The sequence below is a fragment of the Bos javanicus genome, chromosome 6 (genome assembly GCF_032452875.1).
Source record: "Bos javanicus breed banteng chromosome 6, ARS-OSU_banteng_1.0, whole genome shotgun sequence".
Classification (NCBI taxonomy): Eukaryota; Metazoa; Chordata; class Mammalia; order Artiodactyla; family Bovidae; genus Bos; species Bos javanicus.
In genome coordinates this window covers 116,954,559-116,972,774 of record NC_083873.1, presented here as the reverse complement: position 1 = coordinate 116,972,774, position 18,216 = coordinate 116,954,559, and the positions used below count along the sequence as shown (strand labels likewise).

General features: G+C 63.7%; 2 protein-coding genes across 6 annotated transcripts; one reads left to right on the top strand and one right to left on the bottom strand.

The window, feature by feature from the left end:
- Positions 1 to 814: 814 nt before the first annotated feature.
- Positions 815 to 5,343, bottom strand: TMEM129 (transmembrane protein 129, E3 ubiquitin ligase). The gene is made up of 4 exons (XM_061421091.1): positions 4,930 to 5,343; positions 3,117 to 3,591; positions 2,473 to 2,632; positions 815 to 2,340 (listed from the first exon to the last, which is right to left on the bottom strand). The coding sequence occupies exons 1-4, from the start codon at positions 5,132 to 5,134 to the stop codon at positions 2,092 to 2,094; spliced, it is 1,089 nt and encodes a 362-aa protein (XP_061277075.1). The 5' UTR covers positions 5,135 to 5,343; the 3' UTR covers positions 815 to 2,091.
- A 445-nt stretch (positions 5,344 to 5,788) lies between these two features.
- Positions 5,789 to 15,079, top strand: TACC3 (transforming acidic coiled-coil containing protein 3). Of its 5 annotated transcripts, none has more exons than XM_061421059.1 (16): positions 5,789 to 5,876; positions 6,958 to 7,556; positions 7,724 to 7,866; positions 9,045 to 9,935; positions 10,398 to 10,464; positions 10,596 to 10,749; positions 11,881 to 11,933; positions 12,163 to 12,251; positions 12,348 to 12,540; positions 12,728 to 12,832; positions 13,175 to 13,251; positions 13,331 to 13,374; positions 13,713 to 13,873; positions 14,361 to 14,467; positions 14,611 to 14,731; positions 14,854 to 15,079. In XM_061421059.1, the coding sequence occupies exons 2-16, from the start codon at positions 7,395 to 7,397 to the stop codon at positions 14,917 to 14,919; spliced, it is 2,433 nt and encodes an 810-aa protein (XP_061277043.1). In that variant the 5' UTR covers positions 5,789 to 5,876; positions 6,958 to 7,394; the 3' UTR covers positions 14,920 to 15,079. The 5 variants fall into 5 exon arrangements, with proteins under 5 accessions (XP_061277043.1, XP_061277045.1, XP_061277042.1 ...); XM_061421061.1 differs by having other exon boundaries at positions 5,793 to 5,876; positions 7,394 to 7,556; positions 13,713 to 13,852; XM_061421058.1 differs by having other exon boundaries at positions 5,793 to 5,876; positions 7,394 to 7,556.
- Positions 15,080 to 18,216: the final 3,137 nt, after the last annotated feature.

Here is an 18,216-nt window from a genome sequence, read left to right as displayed (position 1 = left end):
GTAGAAGGCAGGAAGAAACATATACCCTGCCTGAGGCTTGCAATTCTAGGAGATATTTGCAAGATTAACGGCCTTTTTACTGTTCCCTTACATCCGCCACCTCTGGCCTATGAAAGACTCTGGCATCCAGACCCCAGGGACACGGCTGTTTTGAGACAGCTTGCCGTCTTCCGTCAGCGGGCCCTCAGAGTAAAGTATTCCCTGCCTCAGCTCCCGGTCCCCGGCGCACTGGCCTACCATGCAGTGAGCAGAGCGAGCTTGGACTCGGTAACACATTAAGTCACAGAGTCAGACATGACTTATGACTAAACTATCAGAGAAGGACTATAGTGAAAAAAAAATCGAGTATCTCCAAGATATAGTAAATTCCAGTCCACTGGCTTTCAGTGGGTTGCGTGTACTTTATAAACATGTTCAGGGTCCGGCAGCAGCATAAGGGAGCAGGGAGCTTGTGCTGCTGAGGAGCTCTCCCAGCCAAGCGGCTGTGCCAGCAGGCTCCGTGTGGGACCGAGCAGCAAGCACAGGGCTGGAGGCCTCGCCCAGCAGGGCTCACCACCTTGGATCACCAGTGTCCCTCACGTGGGCCCCTGCATCTGGAGCATGTGTATGCTGACCCCCCACCCCCAGCCCCCAGGACCCATCCACAAAGGTTCCCTGAAGTGAGCTTTTTGAGACCCCAGCTAGAACATCAGGGGAAGATTCCTGAAGAGTCTGCCTCCCTTTATTCTGAAGAAAACATGCACGCTAAAGAGGCCACTTCTAAGATGGCCTTGCCCCAACTGTTTGAATATCAGGAAAAAAAAATACTAATAACTTCATACTAACATTTTATTCAATAGCATACCACTTTGCTACAATAGGTTTATCTTTATAAAACTAAGTAACCATCTCTTGTAGAAAAGACAACCCCAGGCCTGGCTCTCCCTTGCCAGAGTTTGAAATTTCAGGCTGAGGCCAGGCATGGCTCCTGGCTGCCCTTCTGATGGCTGTCCCCTGTGGGTGACCCCAGAAGACCACGAATCTGGGCTTGCTCACTTCCAAATCCCTGGGCTCAGTGCAGCCTTGGTGGAGTTGATTCCATCTAACCTGCTTAGCAGGACCAAGTTTACGAGGCTTAGGGCCCCTCCAACAGCCACATTCAGAGCTGTACCCAGGAGCCCAGCACTTTCCTCCCTGCCCCCCACCTCACCACCAAGATTGGGGAAGACGACTGTCATCGTCTTGACTGCTGGGCACTTCCCTTCTGAAGCAGGTGGGCCTGTGGGGGGCCTCGTGCTAGGTCCCCACAATCTTGCTGTCTGAACACAAGATGTTCCCGGGCAACCAGGAGTCTGAGACAGCCCATTCCGTGGACTCGTGGGAGCACCAAAAGGCACGTGGTCACAGGCCCCTCAAAGGGGTGGGCAGCCCCACATGCCTTCGGCTAAGGGAAAGGCAGGCGAAAACAGCGCCTGATGGAAAGCCCGAGGAGTCCCTGGGTAGGGGGCAGATGGGGGCCACTCCACCCAGGAGGGCGCCCTCGGCTGGCCGCGGTCACCAGGAGGCCCTGGGCAATGCTCGTGCCCTCCACCGCCAGGCTCCACACCCCTCAGAGCGGCCTCGTGGGGAGGGCGTCCATGCTGCAGGGCCAGTGGCCAGCCTGGCAACAGAAGCATGACAGACTGCAGTCGTAGACAAATTCAGGTCTGTCGTATAACTGAGGAGCAGTTAAGACTTTTGTGCCCCATACACTTAAGGCAAATGGCTAGATTAGGGTCATCTGGGGCAGACCAAGGGGTCACCCAGAACACAGCTCAGGGGCCCCAGAATGCTCTGAAGATGGACCCGACACCACGTTCTGCGTGCCCAGCACTGACCCCTAGTCGGAAGAACAGAGAGGGAAGGAGGCAGAGGTGCTGAAGACCACCCCACTGCCAGGGACAGAACTTCAGCAGGAAGGTTCTGCCGAAACTGCAGCCAGGCCCTTCCACAGCCTCGGGGCACCAGTGAGTCGGGGCACCAGTGAGTCGCCACACGAAGAGCTGCCCACAGCAGCACCGAGGAGGGCCCAGAGGCCCGTCCGCCCTGGAGGCGGCCACAGGGCCCAGGGGCTCAGCGCACGGCGCACACGTCCAGGACGCAGAAGCGCGCGCGGCAGGTGGGGCAGGGCACGCGGCTGGCCAGCCAGGTGTCGGGGCGCTGCGGGTCCTGGCGGCTGGCGAACCACTTGCCCATGCAGGTGAGGCACCACATGGGGCGGCAGTAGCATTGCTGGCACTCGCCCACGGCCGCCTCCTGGCAGGTCTTCACCAGCTTCACGCTGGCCCGAGTCTGCATGCAGCCGATGCACGCCTCCAGGTCCTGCAGGCAGGCCAGGTGGTCAGAGGAAGCCCGGTCGGGCCACCCTGGGGATGGGGGTCCTGCCCTACCCCAGGAGAGGCGGTCCATGGTGGCCCAGCTGTGGGAACCCACCTCCCCTGCCCAGCCCCCTACCTGGCTGCTGGGGACCGAGTAGGCCGGGTTGACCTCCACCAGGGAGGCGAAGGTCTCCAGGAAGAGGTCGCCCAGGCTCTGGTGGATGACCACGTTGGCTGCGCTGCGGATGGGCGCCCGGAGCTTCTCACACAGCTCACCGTACTCCGTGGAGTTCAGCCTGTAGAGGTGGGTGCTGCTGGGCAGGGAGCACTAGAGATGGCCCTAGGGCCAGAGCCCACTGGTCCATTGCTGCCCACGGGCCTCTCCTTGGGAGGTGCAGAGGGGCACGGAGGGTGGGAGAACTGCAGCTGCGGCAGAGGGCCTGGCCCTCGGCACGTTCAAGCCCAAGACGGGTCCAGGGGGGCGGGCAGGCCCGCCACAGCCTGAACTGGACAGGAGCGCCTCGGCCCCGGCCCAGGCTCAGGGCTGAGGGAGCCACTGAGCCTCTGTCCTATACAGTGGCCCCCAAACACCTGCCGTGTGCTCCTCCCGAGACGCCGGGAAGACAGCTCAGGGCAGGCTGGGAAGAAAGGGGAAACGCAGAGGACCTGAGGGAGGGGCACTCCGGAGGGACCAGCTCCCACCCACCCCGCCCCCTGAGCAACACAAAGAGCAGACCACGGGCGCACCACCCCAGCAGCCCCAGCCGCAGGCCCGCCTACCGGATGTGGAAGGCCGGCACGGCGGGGTTGGCGCTGGCCACGCGGATGGTGAGGAGCTGCACGGGCAGGTGCGAGTCTGGGGAGAGCTCGTGCTGCTGGGCCTCCGTCACAGTCAGGCGCACGTCCTGCTGCTGGGCCACGTGCACGCGGTACGTGGTCACCTTCATCACCCACGTGTCTGTCACGATCACACGGGCACCCCGCACCCCCGTGGCAAACTTGTCAATCCGCCGGAACTCCGTGTTCACGGAGGAAGCCACGGCCTGCCAGCCCGACCGTGGGAGGGCATAGAGGGCCAGGGTGCGGGCCAGGGGGTGGCGGGCCCAGTGGTCCCGGGACCAGTAGTAGATCAGGGTGCAGGCGATGGCGGGCAGCATCAACGCTAGCAGGAGGAAGGCCCGCCAGGTCTCCGGGGTCTGGCTGGGGTAGTAGAGCTGCTTTTCCGAGGCTGCGAAGCACATGCCCACATAGTAGCCTAAAAGGGACGGGCAAGCTTCAGCAGAGGTTGGGACTGCCAGGCTGCCAGCCTCCCCAGTGCGGTCCCTGTCCCTTGGTGGGGTTGGGGGAGGCCCCTTCCTTTAATCCCCAGCCTTGGGTCTGGCCCTCTGCCATGGTCAGCTCCCAGGGCAAGGCCATGGTACCCCAGGGCAGGTGGGCCTTGCCCAGCTCCATAGCTGACTCAACTGAGTACTTGTCCAGTGAGCAGAAAACATTCTCATCTTATTACTTTAGTTTTGCACAAACCACATATGAGTGGAAGAAATAAAATGAGAAAATCCTAGAAAAACAAAACTAAGCACAAGGATCTGGTTTCACCCAATGCAGAGCTGCCCACAGGCCGTCTTGGGACTGGATCTCAGCCTCTGGATCCCACCTACTCTGAGGAAGCAGACCAGAGTATGGCCCATCCCAGAACTGGGACGTCGTGGACCAGTCAACAAAGGTGACAAGAGCCTGTCACAGGGACACAGGAGCCAGCTCCAGGCCCCTGGTGGCCAGATGGGGGCCAGTTTGCATGTCAAAATTAATAAAGTAGACAGTGACCTGCAGGAAAGGTTTGAAGTTGCAAAAACAGTAATAAATGCTATTGATCAAACTGATACATAATAAGTAACTCATGTGGCAATAAATAACACTTCTCTGGTTTCCAAAGGACTTCTCTAGGACTTCCCAGGTGCTGCAGTGGATAAGAATCTGCCTGCCAACGCAGAGCACATGGATTTGATTTCTGGTCCAGGAAGATCCCACATGCTGCAGAGCAACTAAGCCCGTGTGCCACAACTACTGAAATCTGCGTGCTCTAAGGCCTGCAGCAGAGTATCTCCCACTCTGCGCAACTAGAGAAAGACCTCGCGCAACAATGACGACCCAGCACAGCCATGGATAAAATTATATTTTTTAAAAAGGGTGGGGGTGGGGGCCTTCCCTAGTGTTCAGTGGCAAAGATCCAGCCTGCCAATGCAGGAGATGCGGGTTCGATCCCTGAGTCAGGAAGATTCCCCGGAGGCGGAAATGACACTCGACTGCCCTCACCCTCTCTGCCTGCCTTTCCCCCACCCACCTTCCAAGGAGATTGGGACAGGCCACCTCTACGGGCATCAGTTAACTCATACCTCGACTCGAGGGACCTGTACCCCGAGAGCCAGCTCACCCCCTTCCCTAGAGTTCTGAGCCCGCCTCTCCGCCGGGTACCTGCAAGGGACAGCACTTCCCCAAGCACACGGGCGCTCCGCCCGCAGCCTCGGCTCTCCAACACGGGAGCCCGCCCCCCGTCCCTCCCGCTCCGGGTCCCGGAGGTCGGCCCTGGGCTCACCGAGGGGCAGCACCGAGTGGCACAGCAGCGTGGCGGCCGTGCGGCGTAGGTGATACGGCACGAAGGCGGCGTCTTCGCTGCCCAGCCAGCCCGACAGCAGGTTCTGCACCGTGAGCCCGGCCGAGTGGAACTCGGTGGGGGTGAACACGAAGCACACGGCGAACACCAGGTAGGCCAGCGTGAAGGTGACCTCGGGACTGTCCATCGCGCCGCCGTCGGCGGCGGGAAACTGGCTCGGCGAGGCCTGCCACCCAGCGTAGCGAACCGGCCACAGCGTCCAGGTCCGGTAGGCGCCCGGCGGCGCGGGGCGCTCTGGGAAACTGAGTCCCTGCCCTGGAGGCACTCGCGGGGCGCTCTGGGAAACGGAGTCCCTGCCCTCGCGCTCTGGGAAATGGAGTCCCACAGAGTCTTTTGGGAAATGAAGTTCTCAGGCCCCTCGTTCGACCCCCCCCCCCCCCCCTCGCCTCGCGAGCCGCCCCTACAGTTCTCGCGAGGGTTTGGCTCTTCCACACGACCCGCTTTGGAGCGGCGCTGCACTCGATCCCATTGCCCAGCTGGGGAAACTGAAACTCGGGGGAGAGGCTCTCGGGCCCTCATTTCCACGCAGCTCAGGCGCGTCCGCAGCAAAGCCCGGGATTCCTGGGCGACGGCGGGCTCCGCAGTCACCGTCCACCCGCGTGCGGCCTCTCCTCTAGGGGCGTCAGGCGAGCAGCCTTTACTGAGGAATCCGGTGTCCGCCGCGTCCAGCGTGCCCTCGCCCCGGAAACGAAACCTCCTAGTGGGCGTGGACTGGCGTTCTGCCTCCCATTGGCTGTCGGCCTCGCGCCCCGCCCCAGCCGCGTGCTGATTGGCCGCGCTCGCCAACCGTCGGTATTTGAATCGGCGGCGGGCAGAGGGGCTCCCGAGCTCGGCACTTCCCACCCTGGGCTCCGCGCGGCGGCCGACAGGTAAGGGGGCGGCGGCGGGGTCCCGGCTCGGGGCTCCGGTCCTGCCTGTAGCCGGGGCTTGGGGCTTTGCCGGCCTGGGTCTGCCTGCCGCGCTGGCGACCCCCGCCCCCCAACCCAGACCGGGGCCTATACCGCCTCCGACTCCGCCCTCCTCGCGGTCTGGGCCGTTCTCCCGCCGTCCCTCATCCCGCCCGCCCGGCCGCAACCGGGAGCAGAGCAGATGTGCTCCCGCCCCCGCCTCCCGAGACGCCCGGTGATTCCGAGCCTGAGTACACGCGCGCTCGCTGCCCTGCGCCCAGCGCTGGCCTCCCAATCCCCGCCCCTCTGGGTCCAGTCCCGCCTGGACCCATCGCAGACTCCTGCCGCACCTGATTCCGCAGACCCCGCTCACCTTAGGTCCCCAGTCCCTCCCCGCCTTCCCGGCCAGCCCTCCTCAAAGACCCCTCCTTTTAAGCAGAAGCCCTCATTATTAGTAGAAGCTGAACCCCGGAAGGCTGCCGTCATTGTTCTCCCACCGTCCCCAGGGCAAGGAGGGGGTCAGCCGGAAAGGCGTCCTCTGTGTCTGCTCTCCGTCCTGGGTCCTGCAGCCGTCCAGCCCCCTCCCCTGTTTACCCAGTTGTTCAGGCCAAACCTCACAGTGGCCACCGGCTCGGGCTCATCTTTCGCGTCTCCCGACGCAGTGTGTGAGCCTGATGCCATGAGGGGCTGACCAGGCCACCCCTGGCCCAGTGCCAGAGCCTCTGACTCTCCCCACCCCACCCCTCTTGTCCTCCACAGGCAGCCCCTACCCCCAGAGCCCTTCGAGGTGGCTTGTCACCCTGACCTCACCTCTTTTTAAAGCCACCCTTTCTCCTGCTGCCCCAGCCACCTGGCATCCTCTACCACAGTCCCCAGGGTCCCCAACGCCAGCGAATACCTGTAGTGCCCCCACGAGGCAAATGCCCAGTTCTCTGGTGACTCCTAAATTGGGAATGCCATGGCACTGACCATCATGAGGGCCTCGGGAAGGAGGAATGAGACTTTCCTAGAACCCCCTGGGCCTGACTGGAGGCCCCTGATGGAGACACTCAACTCCCCACAGGTGACTCGACACCTGCTGCTTGTTACCTTCTCCAGCTCCTCCTTGGCCATGCTGCTGGGCCCTATTGCGTTTCTGTTCTCCACAAACTTGGCAGCTGCTCCACCTGATGGAGGGCCCAGGCTTCCTCTGCTGCTTCAGTTTCGTCACAGATCAGCCCTTCTCTGTCTCTGAACTTTTACACACAAAGTTCAAGTTGTTTTAATCACCTGAGCCTTCCCTCCTGCCCTGTGAGCTGAAGGCTCCTCCGGCTCTTACTCCAGGGAGGTGGCAGCTCCCCCGGAGCAGGATGGGGACTGCCTGAAGTCTGACCCAGCTGTGCGGAAGGGGGGCATCTCCCTGCAGCACCGTGGGATCAGCCCTGTCACTGGCACCTATGAGCATCCAGACAGCAGAGGGCCACTGCCCCCTCCTGACACCCAACTGTCTGCTTTTCCAGAATGAGTCTGCATCTCTTCAGTGACGAAAACGTCACTGGTGACAAAAGTAGGGAAAATTGCGACTTCCTGTTTTCACCCCCGGAACTTACCGGAAGGGCGTCCGTTCTCCGTCTGTCACAGAAAGAGAATGTGCCGCCGAAGAGCACAGCCAAAACTGTGAAGGTAAGCACGTCAGGCCCCTGTGTTTGCTCTGTCGTGCGTCACATGGAGGTCGCCCTGCCACCTGCTTTCCTGGCAACTTACTGAGCTGCCCGGGCAGGGCACGGTGCTGCCCGAGGGGTGTCAAAGACTTGAATTATTGAGCAGGTGCCCTCCTCTCTCCCCAACAGGTGACTTTTCAGACACCTCTACGGGACCCACAGACATACAGGATCTTAAGTCCTAGCGTGGGCAGCAAGCTCGAAGCCTGTTTTGTTCTGGGTGACCCCATTGAATTAGAAAACTGCCATCAAGTCTGTACCCAGAAAGAGAAGTAAGTGTGGGGTGGTTTGATGCACTGCCGTCCGTGGCCTCAGGGACTCAGCAGAAAGCTCTGTTTGCAGAGGGCCACATCCGTTAGGCTTCTGGTCTCTGCTGTGCGTCCTGCGTGGCCCAAAGCACCTCAGAAACCGTTTGTTACTGGAAAAGTGAGTAATGAAACAGAAAAAGTGTAAACTTTACATTCTGCTTCTCTGTTGTGCTCTTGCCAGCAAATTGACATTGGTTTTTGTTCTCTGACTTCATGAAGTGCCCCGGCGGAATCTCCAAAGAGGGGTGCTCTGTGGCTTTGCTGCTGTGTTAGCACTTCAGGAGTCTCCTATGCTCAGCAGCAAGCCTGGGAGAGGGCTTACAGGCCGGCCTTGCTGCTAAAGGCACAGGAGCTGTCTGTTGTGTGATCCAGTTTGACGAATCAGATTGGAAACACTTGACTTTGACCAGAGGAGCGTCTTGTCTTTACAGCCTCACCTGGCATTAGGTGTTTGGTTGGATGTGGCTGTCAGCTCAGTGAACGCCCAGGCTTTCCTGCCTCTGTCTAGAGACGGGGACCTGGTGGCGGCTCTTCACCCCAGATTAGGCTGAATTTACCCAGTGAGTGCCCCCAAGGGATCCACTGAATCCAGAGTGGAAATTCCTCGCACCTGACTCCCCTCTACCCAGGTCTCCTCACTGCTTTTCAGCTTCAGGCTTTTACTTTTCTGTTTGAAATTCAGCTGAATGAGATTAGAGTGACTCAGATACTGTCGTTTTGTCAAAACCCAAAGAGAGGGAGGCCAGGCTGCTGAGGCGCCAGCTTTGAGCCGCTCTAGCTGCGGGGAGCTGGGGTCCTGCTTCTCCTAAAGGCCGCGGCCTCCACCTGGCCTTTCTCGCTCCAGTGGGGAGCCTGACTTTCCCTGATGACGTGGCGGTGGTCCCCAGCTGGAAGGGGGACGTGGGCTGGTGTGGGGAAGCTCAACTCTGACCGTCGTCGGTGAGGTTTCTGCTCTTGTCACCTGGGTCTCCAGGGCCCACCGACACTGACTTGTGGGAATGTTCTCGTGAAAGCGGGTCCCAAGGAGAGCGTCGACAGAATGCTTCTCATTTTTGTATTTAGTTAATGTTTTCACATGGACTAAAATCCAACTAAAGTCCTAACTGGTTCCTTAGTGTTAACTAAGTTTGTTTTCTGAAAAGTCAACAGTTCACCAAGGAAACAGACACCAAAACGACCCATGGAATTCTCCAGAAGCCAGTACCAGTCAACACCGAGCCCCCCTCAGAGGACATGAGACCAGTCTCTGAAGACCAGCCTCCTGGTGGGCCCCCCTCAGCTCCTCTGGTCAGCCTGGGTCCCTCAAGCTCTTCCCAGATACCAGAGAGTGTTGAAAACCCGGAGGCCTCCCGAGGACCAGCACCCGGCAGCCCTGAGTGTGCCCGGGAAGAGCACGTCCACCCTTGGCCCTCAGAGGAGAGCATGCCCCTCGGCCCCATGGCTCCAGAACAGCCCTCTGGGGTGGTGTCCCAGGACACAGCAGAGGACCCACTCAGCGCTACGGGAGGGGACTCAGAGGGGGTCCCTGGTCCCCCTGCCAGGCCCGCCTCGCCCTGTGGTGCCCCCCCTGGAGAAAAACCCCTCGTGGACCTGCCTGGAGCGGCCCCAGTGGGCTCCATGGATGCCACCAGCCGCGAGGACACGGCTCTGACCGGCCCTGGAGAGGCTGCGGGGGCCACACACCCCGGTGCTCAGGGGGAGGAGACCTGTGGCCAGGCCACCAGCTCTCTGAGGAGCGGTCCTGTCCGGCTGGAGTTCGACTTCTCTGATGCCACCGGCAAAAGGTCGCCCCCACTGCGGAAGCGAGGGAAGGCCCTGGGTCTCAAGCCCCCCTCGAGGAGACCAGAGGCGAGGCCCGGAAAGGCCACCCTGGAGGCGGGCAAGGGTTGCGAGCTCACTCTGCGTGGGTCCGATGGCCCGAGCTGGGACAAGCCAGACGACCCAGACTGTAACCCGGCCGCAGACAGTGGCGAGGCCCGGCCCCTGGAGCACCCGCAGAGCGGCCAGGCCACAGAGGCCTTGTCTCTGAGCCGGTGAGCACAGGCTGGTGGTCCTCCAGGGCAGACGTGAGACCAGAGGTGCCACGTGTCCCCCAGGTGGGGGCCCTGGGGACAGGGGGGGTGCCCGTGTAGTCCAGGAGGGCCGTCTGCGCCTCTGGAAGGTCCAGGAATACTCTGGCGCCTCGTCTGCCTCCCGCTGCCCGCTCCCGGGGTGTGCTCGGTGCTGAGCGGGGCCCCAGCCTCCCGGGCTGGCCTCTGTTGCCATTTCCTAGCAACCGTAGCGTTCACTTATTTTTGCTTTTACTTGAGTTGAAACGACCTCAGGGCACTTTGCCCACTCCTGAGGAGCGCGAGTCTTGTGCAGGCGAGGTTGGGCCGGATGGTTTGTGGGGCCCCCGATGCGGCCCTGAGCCTGGCTTCTAGGGGAGGGGTCGCAGGACCCCGGCAGCTCGGGGCTGGGGGTGGGCTCAGGCCCTGCTGACCCTGTCTCTTCAGGCAGGCGTGCTCAGATGACACACCCGGGACGAGGGCCCCAGCGAGGACCCCAGGAGCGGCGGGCGAGGTATGGGCGCAGCCACCACGTCTGCGGGCGCCACGGGCAGAGGGAGGCTGGTGGGGAGGGCACGCCGCTGCCCCTGCTCCCCCACACCCCTCGTCTCAGCCAGCCCTGCAGTGATCCCACCTCCCTTTCAGGGGTGGACCACAGGCTCTTTGGGGGGTTCAGCGCCCGTCAGCAGCCCAAGCAGCGAGCCACCGACTGCACCCACCAACCCTACGCCCCCCACCGAGAGGGGGCCGGAGCCCACCCTGGACCTGAACGGAGAGCAGTTCCGGGACCCCGTGGAGGGTACGTGTTGTCCGTCCTCAGCGCAGGCACCGGAGGCAGCGGGCCGCCGAGCCTGGAGGGCCTGTGTGAACCGAGGCCCCTGGAGAGGAGCCACCCGCCCCCAGAGGCACAGGCTGAGCTGCCCTAGTGCGGCCGGGGCCTTTCAGGGCCAGGAGGGCTCGAGGGTCTCCGTCCCGTGAAGAGCCCAGGCCTGAGGCAGGCAGGGCATGGGCCGAGGGTCTCTGGGGGGCTCTCTGTGGGGTCCTCACCGCACCAGTGGGGCTGGGAGCCAGGAGGAGCCTCCCTCTGCCCCAGGGGCCCTGGCCTCACGGGTCACTTTGTGTCGCGGCGCTCTGCCTCAGGTCAGGGTGAGGCAGGGCTTCTCTCCTGGCCGAGCAGCGTCCCTGCCGTGGATGGTGCCTCGTCTCCTTCCACAGCTGCTCTGGCCGTCAGGAGCGGGCTGCCTGGAGCGCGTGCACTGCTGTCTGTCTCTGGGCGGAGGCTCCTGGGGGCCCAGCCCGGCTCCGTGGGGTCTGAGGTCCAGGGAGTGGCCGCATGGTGGGTTTGCTCCCTCATGTTGAGCAGCGCACGCGCTCCTGACCTTCATCTGCTCAGGTTCTTTGCCTGGTTTTACATCGAACTGTTTTCTTTATTACACTGTACCGATTTCTGATATAATCCAGATAAGAATTGCTCGTCAGGTACATGATTTGCAAAAACTGTCTTCACTTCCTTGATGGTGTCTTCAGAAGCACAAATGTCTACTTTCAAACCCAATTGGTTCTATTGCTGCTTGGGCTTTTGGTGTCAATTTAAAATTTTTGTGGCATCAGTCACCTTTGGGTTTTTTTAAGCAGAGTTCAGATTATCAGATGGTAAAGAACTCTCTCCGTGGTGGTTCTCATCCAGGGCGACCTGGCCCCCAGGGAACATTTCTGTGACACCCCCGAACCCTCTGGCCCCAGGCACCCTGAGCAACCCTGCTCTACAGCAAAAAGCGCTTGGTCCGGGAGCCCGGGGAGGGGTGCTGTGCTGGGCACAGCCAAGCGCCAGACTGGGGGGCACACGGCTGACCTGGCCTTATCTCACCTGAGGCCCATGGGGGGCGGGCAGCCCGTGGCGGGCGGGGGGCGGCTGCTGACGCCCTCTCAGTCCTAGGCGCGGGGGCAGAGTTGGACTACCTGGAGCAGTTCGGGGCGCCCTCGGTGAGTACCCAGCACGGTCGCGGCCCCGCTGCCCAGGAGCAGGCTCTGTGTCCCTGGAGACAGCGTCACCCCAGGCCCATTGCTGCAGCCACTCTTCCCAGGGCAGTCCTGCCCCTGGCCCCCAGACCACTTGGCTCAGGCCCCAGAGGCGTCTCCTGTGGGCTGGGCTCCCCCGAGGGATGGGGCACGCACGCTGTGGACACTGCTGACCCTGCCCCCCGCCTCGCAGTTTAAAGAGTCAGCCCTGAGGAAGCAGTCGCTGTACCTCAACTTCGACCCGCTCCTGCAGGACAGTCCCCAGGGGCTGACACCCAGCAGGTACGCCTGGCTGGTGGCAGGGGCGGGGGCGAGGGCGGGGGCTGGGCCCACCTGGGGGCCCAGTTAGTGAGCGGGCATGCTCCCATGTGCCCACAGCAGCGGCAGGCCGCGGGGCCTACCTGTCCCGAGCGCGGGCCCTCTGGCCTCCGAGGAGAGCCCCGGGCTCATGCAGACAGCAGGTGGCTTCTCTCTTGGTCTCCGTGCTCGCAGTGTGGACAGGCCTTCCTCTGGAAGCCCCCCGGAGGCCCAGCTGCTTGACCTGGACTTCCCTGGAGCCCCGGGCATTCCTGTAAGTGCTTCGTGCCCTCTGCTTTAGAGACTCGCTTGTTCTCAGGGCCCAGCTTTCACGTGCTGCGGATCTGCAGGCTTCACAGGGCGGGTGGGGGCCGAGGCGCCGCCTCTGGCTGTGGTGTGAGGAGCTGGGAGGGCGGGGGGCCGCGCGGGGGAGCTCACGGCCCCGCCGGTCTCTCCTGCAGATGCCTGGCCTGGCTCCGTGTGACCTCGGGCCCGGGGCTCCAATGCTGCCTGTGGGGCCGATCGTGGACGTGCTGCAGTACAGCCAGAAGGACCTGGACTCGGCGGTGAGTGCGGGCGGGGCTGGGTGGTCGGCGTCACAGGCTCCACTCGCTGTGCCCAGGCGGTGCGGCAGCCGGCTGTCCTGTTTCCGCCCCCACGTGTGTCACAGAACCCATGGGGGAGGGTCTGCACCGTCCCCGGGGAGCGCCCCCCAGCTTCCTCACTGGGTGAGGACGAGGCCGGGGCGATGTCTAAGGGGGTGGAGGCCTGGGCTGGACCCTGCGGTGCCCAGCACCTCCCACCCCCCTTAAGCCGCCCCGCCCATGTTGGGAGGCGTCCACCAAGTGGAGTGGGAGATGTCAGCACGGGGGGCGGCCCTGGGCCAACGCAGGCGTGTGACCACGCAGGTGGAGGCCACGCAGAAGGAGAACGAGGTGCTGCGGGGCAAGTGCGCGGTGCTGCAGGAGAGGCTCCTGGAGATGGGGTGAGTGCAGCCGCCCTGCCGTGCGCGCGCGTGCACGTGCACGCGGGACTCGGCTCACGCACCTGCTCTCCTCCCACAGGAAGATCATGGACAGCTTTGAGGGGACTGTCTACCAGGTGATGGGTGAGTGCCAGTCCCCGCCCCGGCATCGGGGGCAGGGGTGGCGAGGCAGCGGGCAGGTTGGGTCCCTTCCTGATGCTGCGGTGTCCACCCTGCTCTGGGGGCTGTGCGTCCCCTGGCGGCCTCTGTGGATGTTGGGCACTAGCCGTGTCCGGGCTGGAAGCCCCGAGTGTGGGACAGGTCTGGGCTTACTGCCAGCTGACTCGGTTTCCGGGCGGAGCTGGTATTGAGGAGACAGCTGTTTTCTGGGCGTTTGGAGCCCCAAGGGTCTGCCCTGGGAGGTCCCGAGAGAGGCAGACACCCTGACGCCCACTGATCCGAGGTGCTGGTCTCTCCTCCAGAGGAGTCTCAGAAACAGAAGGAGCTCACCAAGGCCGAAATGCAGAAGGTCCTGAAGGAGAAGGCACAGCTGACGGCCGACCTGCACTCCATGGAAAAGTCGTTCTCCGACCTTTTCAAGCGGTTTGAGAAACAGAAGGAGGTGATCGAAGGCTACCGCACGGTGGGTGCTGGGCCAGCCTGGGGCCGGGGGAGGGGCGGGGCCCTGCAGGAGGAGGAGCTGAGCACAGCCCTGGTACGGAGCCTGGCAAGAGGGAGAGGCAGGCCCGCAGGTGGGGCCAGCCTCAGCCCTGCCTGTGCCTGCACCCTGGGCTCTTGACTTGTCACCTGCAACTGGACACGGGTGCCCGCGAGGCGTCCGTGTGGGCCTGCGTGGAGACTACGGGTCTGTGCTGGTCACTGCACTGTTCCCCACCGCCAGACGGCAGGGCACCCGGCTGCCAGAGCCCGGGGCTCAGGGAACAGGACAGGCTGTTCCGTGGGCCTGGTGCCTGACCTAGGTTCCCCCACAGTACCTGGACAGAACCCCCGTGGCAGGGCCCTGAGGGGCGGACAGGCCTGGGCTGTCTGCAGGGAAACAGGCGGACTGCTCCACGAACCCCCAAAGAGCTGGGCCTCAGCTCGGGGCTCAGCGTCCATCTTCCTCCCAGAACGAAGAGTCACTGAAGAAGTGTGTCGAGGATTACATAGAGAGGGTGGAGAAGGAGGCCCAGAAGTACCAGGCACTGAAGGCCCAGGCGGAGGAGAAGCTCCGGCAGTGCGTGGGCAGGCGGGGCTGACGGGGGTCAGGATTGGGGGCAGGGCTTGGGGGGCAGGAGCCTGGGGGGGTCAGGATGGGGGGCAGGAGCCTGGGGGGGTCTGGCCCTGCCCGTGGCTCAGCCGGGCCCTCTGCTGCTCCAGGGCAAGTGAGGAGATCGCCCAGGTCCGCAGCAAGGCCCAGACTGACGCTCTGGCGCTGCAGGCGGTCCTGAGGAAGGAGCAGATGCGTGTCCACTCCCTGGAGAAGGTGGTGGAGCAGAAGGTGGGCGCAGGGTCCCTAGGCCGGAGGGGGCGGGGGCGGGCAGCCCTCGCAGCTCGGGAAGCCTCGGGGGCTCCAGGCTCCAAGCACTGTGAGAAATCCAGGGGCGCGGCTCTCCTCCTCAGACTAAAGAGAATGATGAGCTGACCAGGATTTGTGACGACCTCATTTCCAAGATGAAGAGAATCTGACGGGGCAGCCCTGATCTTGCCGTCTTCCCTTTGTGTGTGTGTATGTGTGTGTGTCTGTCTGTCTGTCTAGGTTTTTCTTCTCTATTGACGTCTTTTTTCAATTCGTTTTTAAACTAGGTTGCTTTAGGAAAAAACTAAATAAAGTTTCTCTTAAATCTAAGCAATAGACCTGTCCTGGTCTTCATTAAAGGGGCAGTTTCTGGCTGACCTGACCACAGCCACTGTCCTTTCGATGTCTACAGTATGTCCTTGCCCCACTCCTCGCAGCTGCCCGGCCGGCCACCAGCACCTCCTGGGCGTCGGCTGAGTGGGCCCCAGTCCCCCCGGTCCACCTGGTCAGCCATGTGGTGCTGGGGTGGACGCGATCTGCATCAACCACGGATCTCGCAGACCAGCGCCTTCGTGGAAGAAAGGAGACCACGGCAGCCGCAGCAGGGGTTGGCTGTGTGTCCGGGGAGGGCTGCAGGCCCCGCAGTGGGACGCTCATGGGGGTTACCAGCAGTTCCCAGCTGCCGCGCTCCTGGCTGGAAGCCCCCAGTCTCCTGAGACCCAGGAAGACGCCGTGGGTGGAAACACGAGCAGGGGGTCTCCCTGCAGAGCCCTGCCAGACAGACAGACATCCGACGCTCCTGATAGATGAAAGGCTCAGAAGTCAAGTCTCAGTGAGGGCTCAGTCTGCACCCCCAGGGCCAGGGTCCTGCTCCCCAGGAGAGGCTGAGTGCGTCTTCCTCCTGGGCCCCTTCCATGGGGCGGGGGCGGGGCCAGGGGTCCCTGGCCTGGGGGTGGTGAGGGCCAGGTGGCCCCCGGGGGCCTTCTGAACCAAGCAGGCCCAGCCTGCAGGGCAGCGGGACTGTGGAGGGGGTAGGCGGACCGCTGGCTGGACACCAGTCACGGAAGCTTGAGCTCTGGAGCGGTTACTCCTCATGACATGACCTGGGAACCACCAGAGGGCACCCCCAGGGCCTGCACGTCCACCCCGAGCCCAGGGTGCCGTCCTGAGCGGGGTGCCACCAGCACAGGGGGCAGGGGTCCCCAAAGAGAGGCAGCAGGCCCCCCGACACCCTCAGGAGGGCAGGCCTCTGGGGGGGCCGCAGTGGCATGCTGGCCGCCACCAGGGGTCGCTGCTGGCCACACGCTGCAGGAGGATGGGAACATGGTGATGCCCGTGCCCCGCACCTCCCCGGGCACCCCTGTGGCCCCCACAGTTGCACAGCACGTCTCTTCTCAGTACTCTCAGACCGACGGGGACGGGGACTGGGGGGCCGCTCCTTCCAGCCTCAGGCTCCCCCGGGCCTGTACTTGAGTCCTTCCTGTCCAGCCTGGGGGCACCCCTGTGGGTCCCCCAACTCCCCCATCCTCAGTAACACCGCCAGCAGGCCTCTCCTGACCTGAGTCACACGCAGCCCTCCTGCGCTCAAGAAGCTGTCTCAGCTCCCACGTCAGGGCCAAGCCGCTGGGTTGGGCCTGCAGGACCCTGGCCCAGGCCGGCTGCTTTCCGCTTAACTCCTGGAGGGGTGTCCTCGGCATTCGAACCCAGCCAGTTGCAGGGCTGCGGGGTCCCGGGGCTCCATCCAGAGTCACCCTGGCCGGCCCCAAAACTGAGCCCTCAAGGCCCATGCCGGACCTCCTGACACCAGGCCCTGCCCTCGCTGGCCGCGCCTCGTCCGGAGGTCTGTGGGCCCCCCGCAGGGGTCAGGGTAAGCAAGGGGCGCCTGCAGCGCCTGGACCCCCCCACGCCTCCCAGCGTGCCTGGCGAGGGCGGGGGCCCCGAGGCTGTGGCGACATGGCTCACTCCGAGAGGGCCCACAGGTTTGCCCCCTGCTGCTTGCCACTCCACGAGCCGCTCAGGGCCCTGTCCCCAGCTGGGGCCTCTGAGCCGGCGTCTGCCCAGACAAGGCCACGAGGGGTGGCTGGCCACGCTGAGGACACAGGCCGCCGGACAGCGTCCTAGGCCGGCAGCCTCGCCCTGGACAAAGGGGCCTTGTGCAGCTGAATGGGTGTTTATCCTGGGGCCCGAGTCAGCTCAGGGCCGAGAGGCCGGGCGGGGGCCTGGCACCGGGCTCCTGAGGGTAAACATGACCCGAGCTGGGCACACCGCCGCAGCCCCGGCTTCCGCACCCCTGCGCCTGGCACGCTGTCACCACGGCCGGGGGCCTCTGCCGGGCGGGAGCGGGTCGGCCAGCAAGGAGGCCACGGAGGCCGCATGGGCCTAGCCCTGGCAGCCGCCTCCAGACGTACAGTCAGTGAGCCCCTCCCAGTGGTGGGGTGGGACCCAGAACCCCAATACAGAGTGGATATTCGTGCCCCCCAGATTCAGGGGGGAGCCCTAAGGAGCCCTGAGGCCAAGGCGATGCAATCAGGAGGCGGTGGGCCCTTTGGGGGAAGCTGAGGGCTGGTTCCCCTCATGGGACACACTGTAGTCCTCACGTTGAGGCTTCCCCACCTCCACCGCGAGGACGCGGCGAGAAGGCAGCATTTGCAGGCCGGCGGGATGCAGCCCCGCATCCCAAAGTCAAGCGATGGCCCCCCGATCGTGACCCTCCAGGCTCCCACCTCAGTGTCCCCTGCAGGGGAGGCCGGAGCAGTTCACAACCCCACCACGCGGGGTGCTGTCTCACCCAAGGCCCCACCGCGCCCCCCCGCCCCGCCAGCTGCTGCCTGTCCTCCGGGCAGCTGTGGCCGCACCCACTCTGAGCTGGCGCCCACCTCATGGAGACGCCCAGGTCTGTGGGCACCGCCTGCCCTTGCCCCCCAAGAGGGTCTGCCTGGGCCACCCGGGGCAGTCTCAGCCCTCTCACTGGGCTCCACCCATGCAGCTGAGTCCTCGAGGGGCCGGGAACTCGGGGGGCTGGCCAGAATAGGCTGACCACAGGGCTCCCCGCTGAGCCGCTGTGTCCCCACCCTGCCACCCACTCCCGGGGGTCCCCCCAGCCCTCTCCTGCCATGGGCTCCCCCCGAAGTCAAGCGCTGCCTCCATGCATAGCGACCCCCAGCCGAGGCCAAACCCCAAACTCCCTCAGCCCCTCACAGTCCAAGCAAGTGGGGACTGCTGCACAGCCAGGCAGGGCCACGAGCCCTCCACGCCGCCCGCCCTGGGGAAGAACCCTCTGGGGGCATCTGTGCCCGTGTGACCCGGGTGTGCCACCCAGAGTTCCCTCTCTGCCCTGGGCTGCCGCAGGTGCAGGGCTCGCGTTCCTGTCTGGGGTGGGGGGGCCCAGAGGGGAGGGCCCAGCGGCACCCCCGTCATGGGGAGACAGGAGCTGGTGGGGAGCAGCCGGAGCCATTGCCTGGGCAAGG

Excerpts from the sequence above, each read along its gene's own strand:
- TMEM129 (XM_061421091.1), bottom strand. The coding sequence starts at position 5,134 with ATGGACAGTCCCGAGGTCACCTTCACGCTGGCCTACCTGGTGTTCGCC. Across the intron at positions 3,592-4,929 it reads CCACTCGGTGCTGCCCCTCG|GCTACTATGTGGGCATGTGC; the intron begins GTGAGCCCAGGG and ends CGTCCCTTTTAG. Across the intron at positions 2,633-3,116 it reads GTGCCGGCCTTCCACATCCG|GCTGAACTCCACGGAGTACG; the intron begins GTAGGCGGGCCT and ends CCACCTCTACAG.
- TACC3 (XM_061421059.1), top strand. The coding sequence starts at position 7,395 with ATGAGTCTGCATCTCTTCAGTGACGAAAACGTCACTGGTGACAAAAGT. Across the intron at positions 13,375-13,712 it reads GACTGTCTACCAGGTGATGG|AGGAGTCTCAGAAACAGAAG; the intron begins GTGAGTGCCAGT and ends TCTCTCCTCCAG. Across the intron at positions 13,874-14,360 it reads TGATCGAAGGCTACCGCACG|AACGAAGAGTCACTGAAGAA; the intron begins GTGGGTGCTGGG and ends TCTTCCTCCCAG.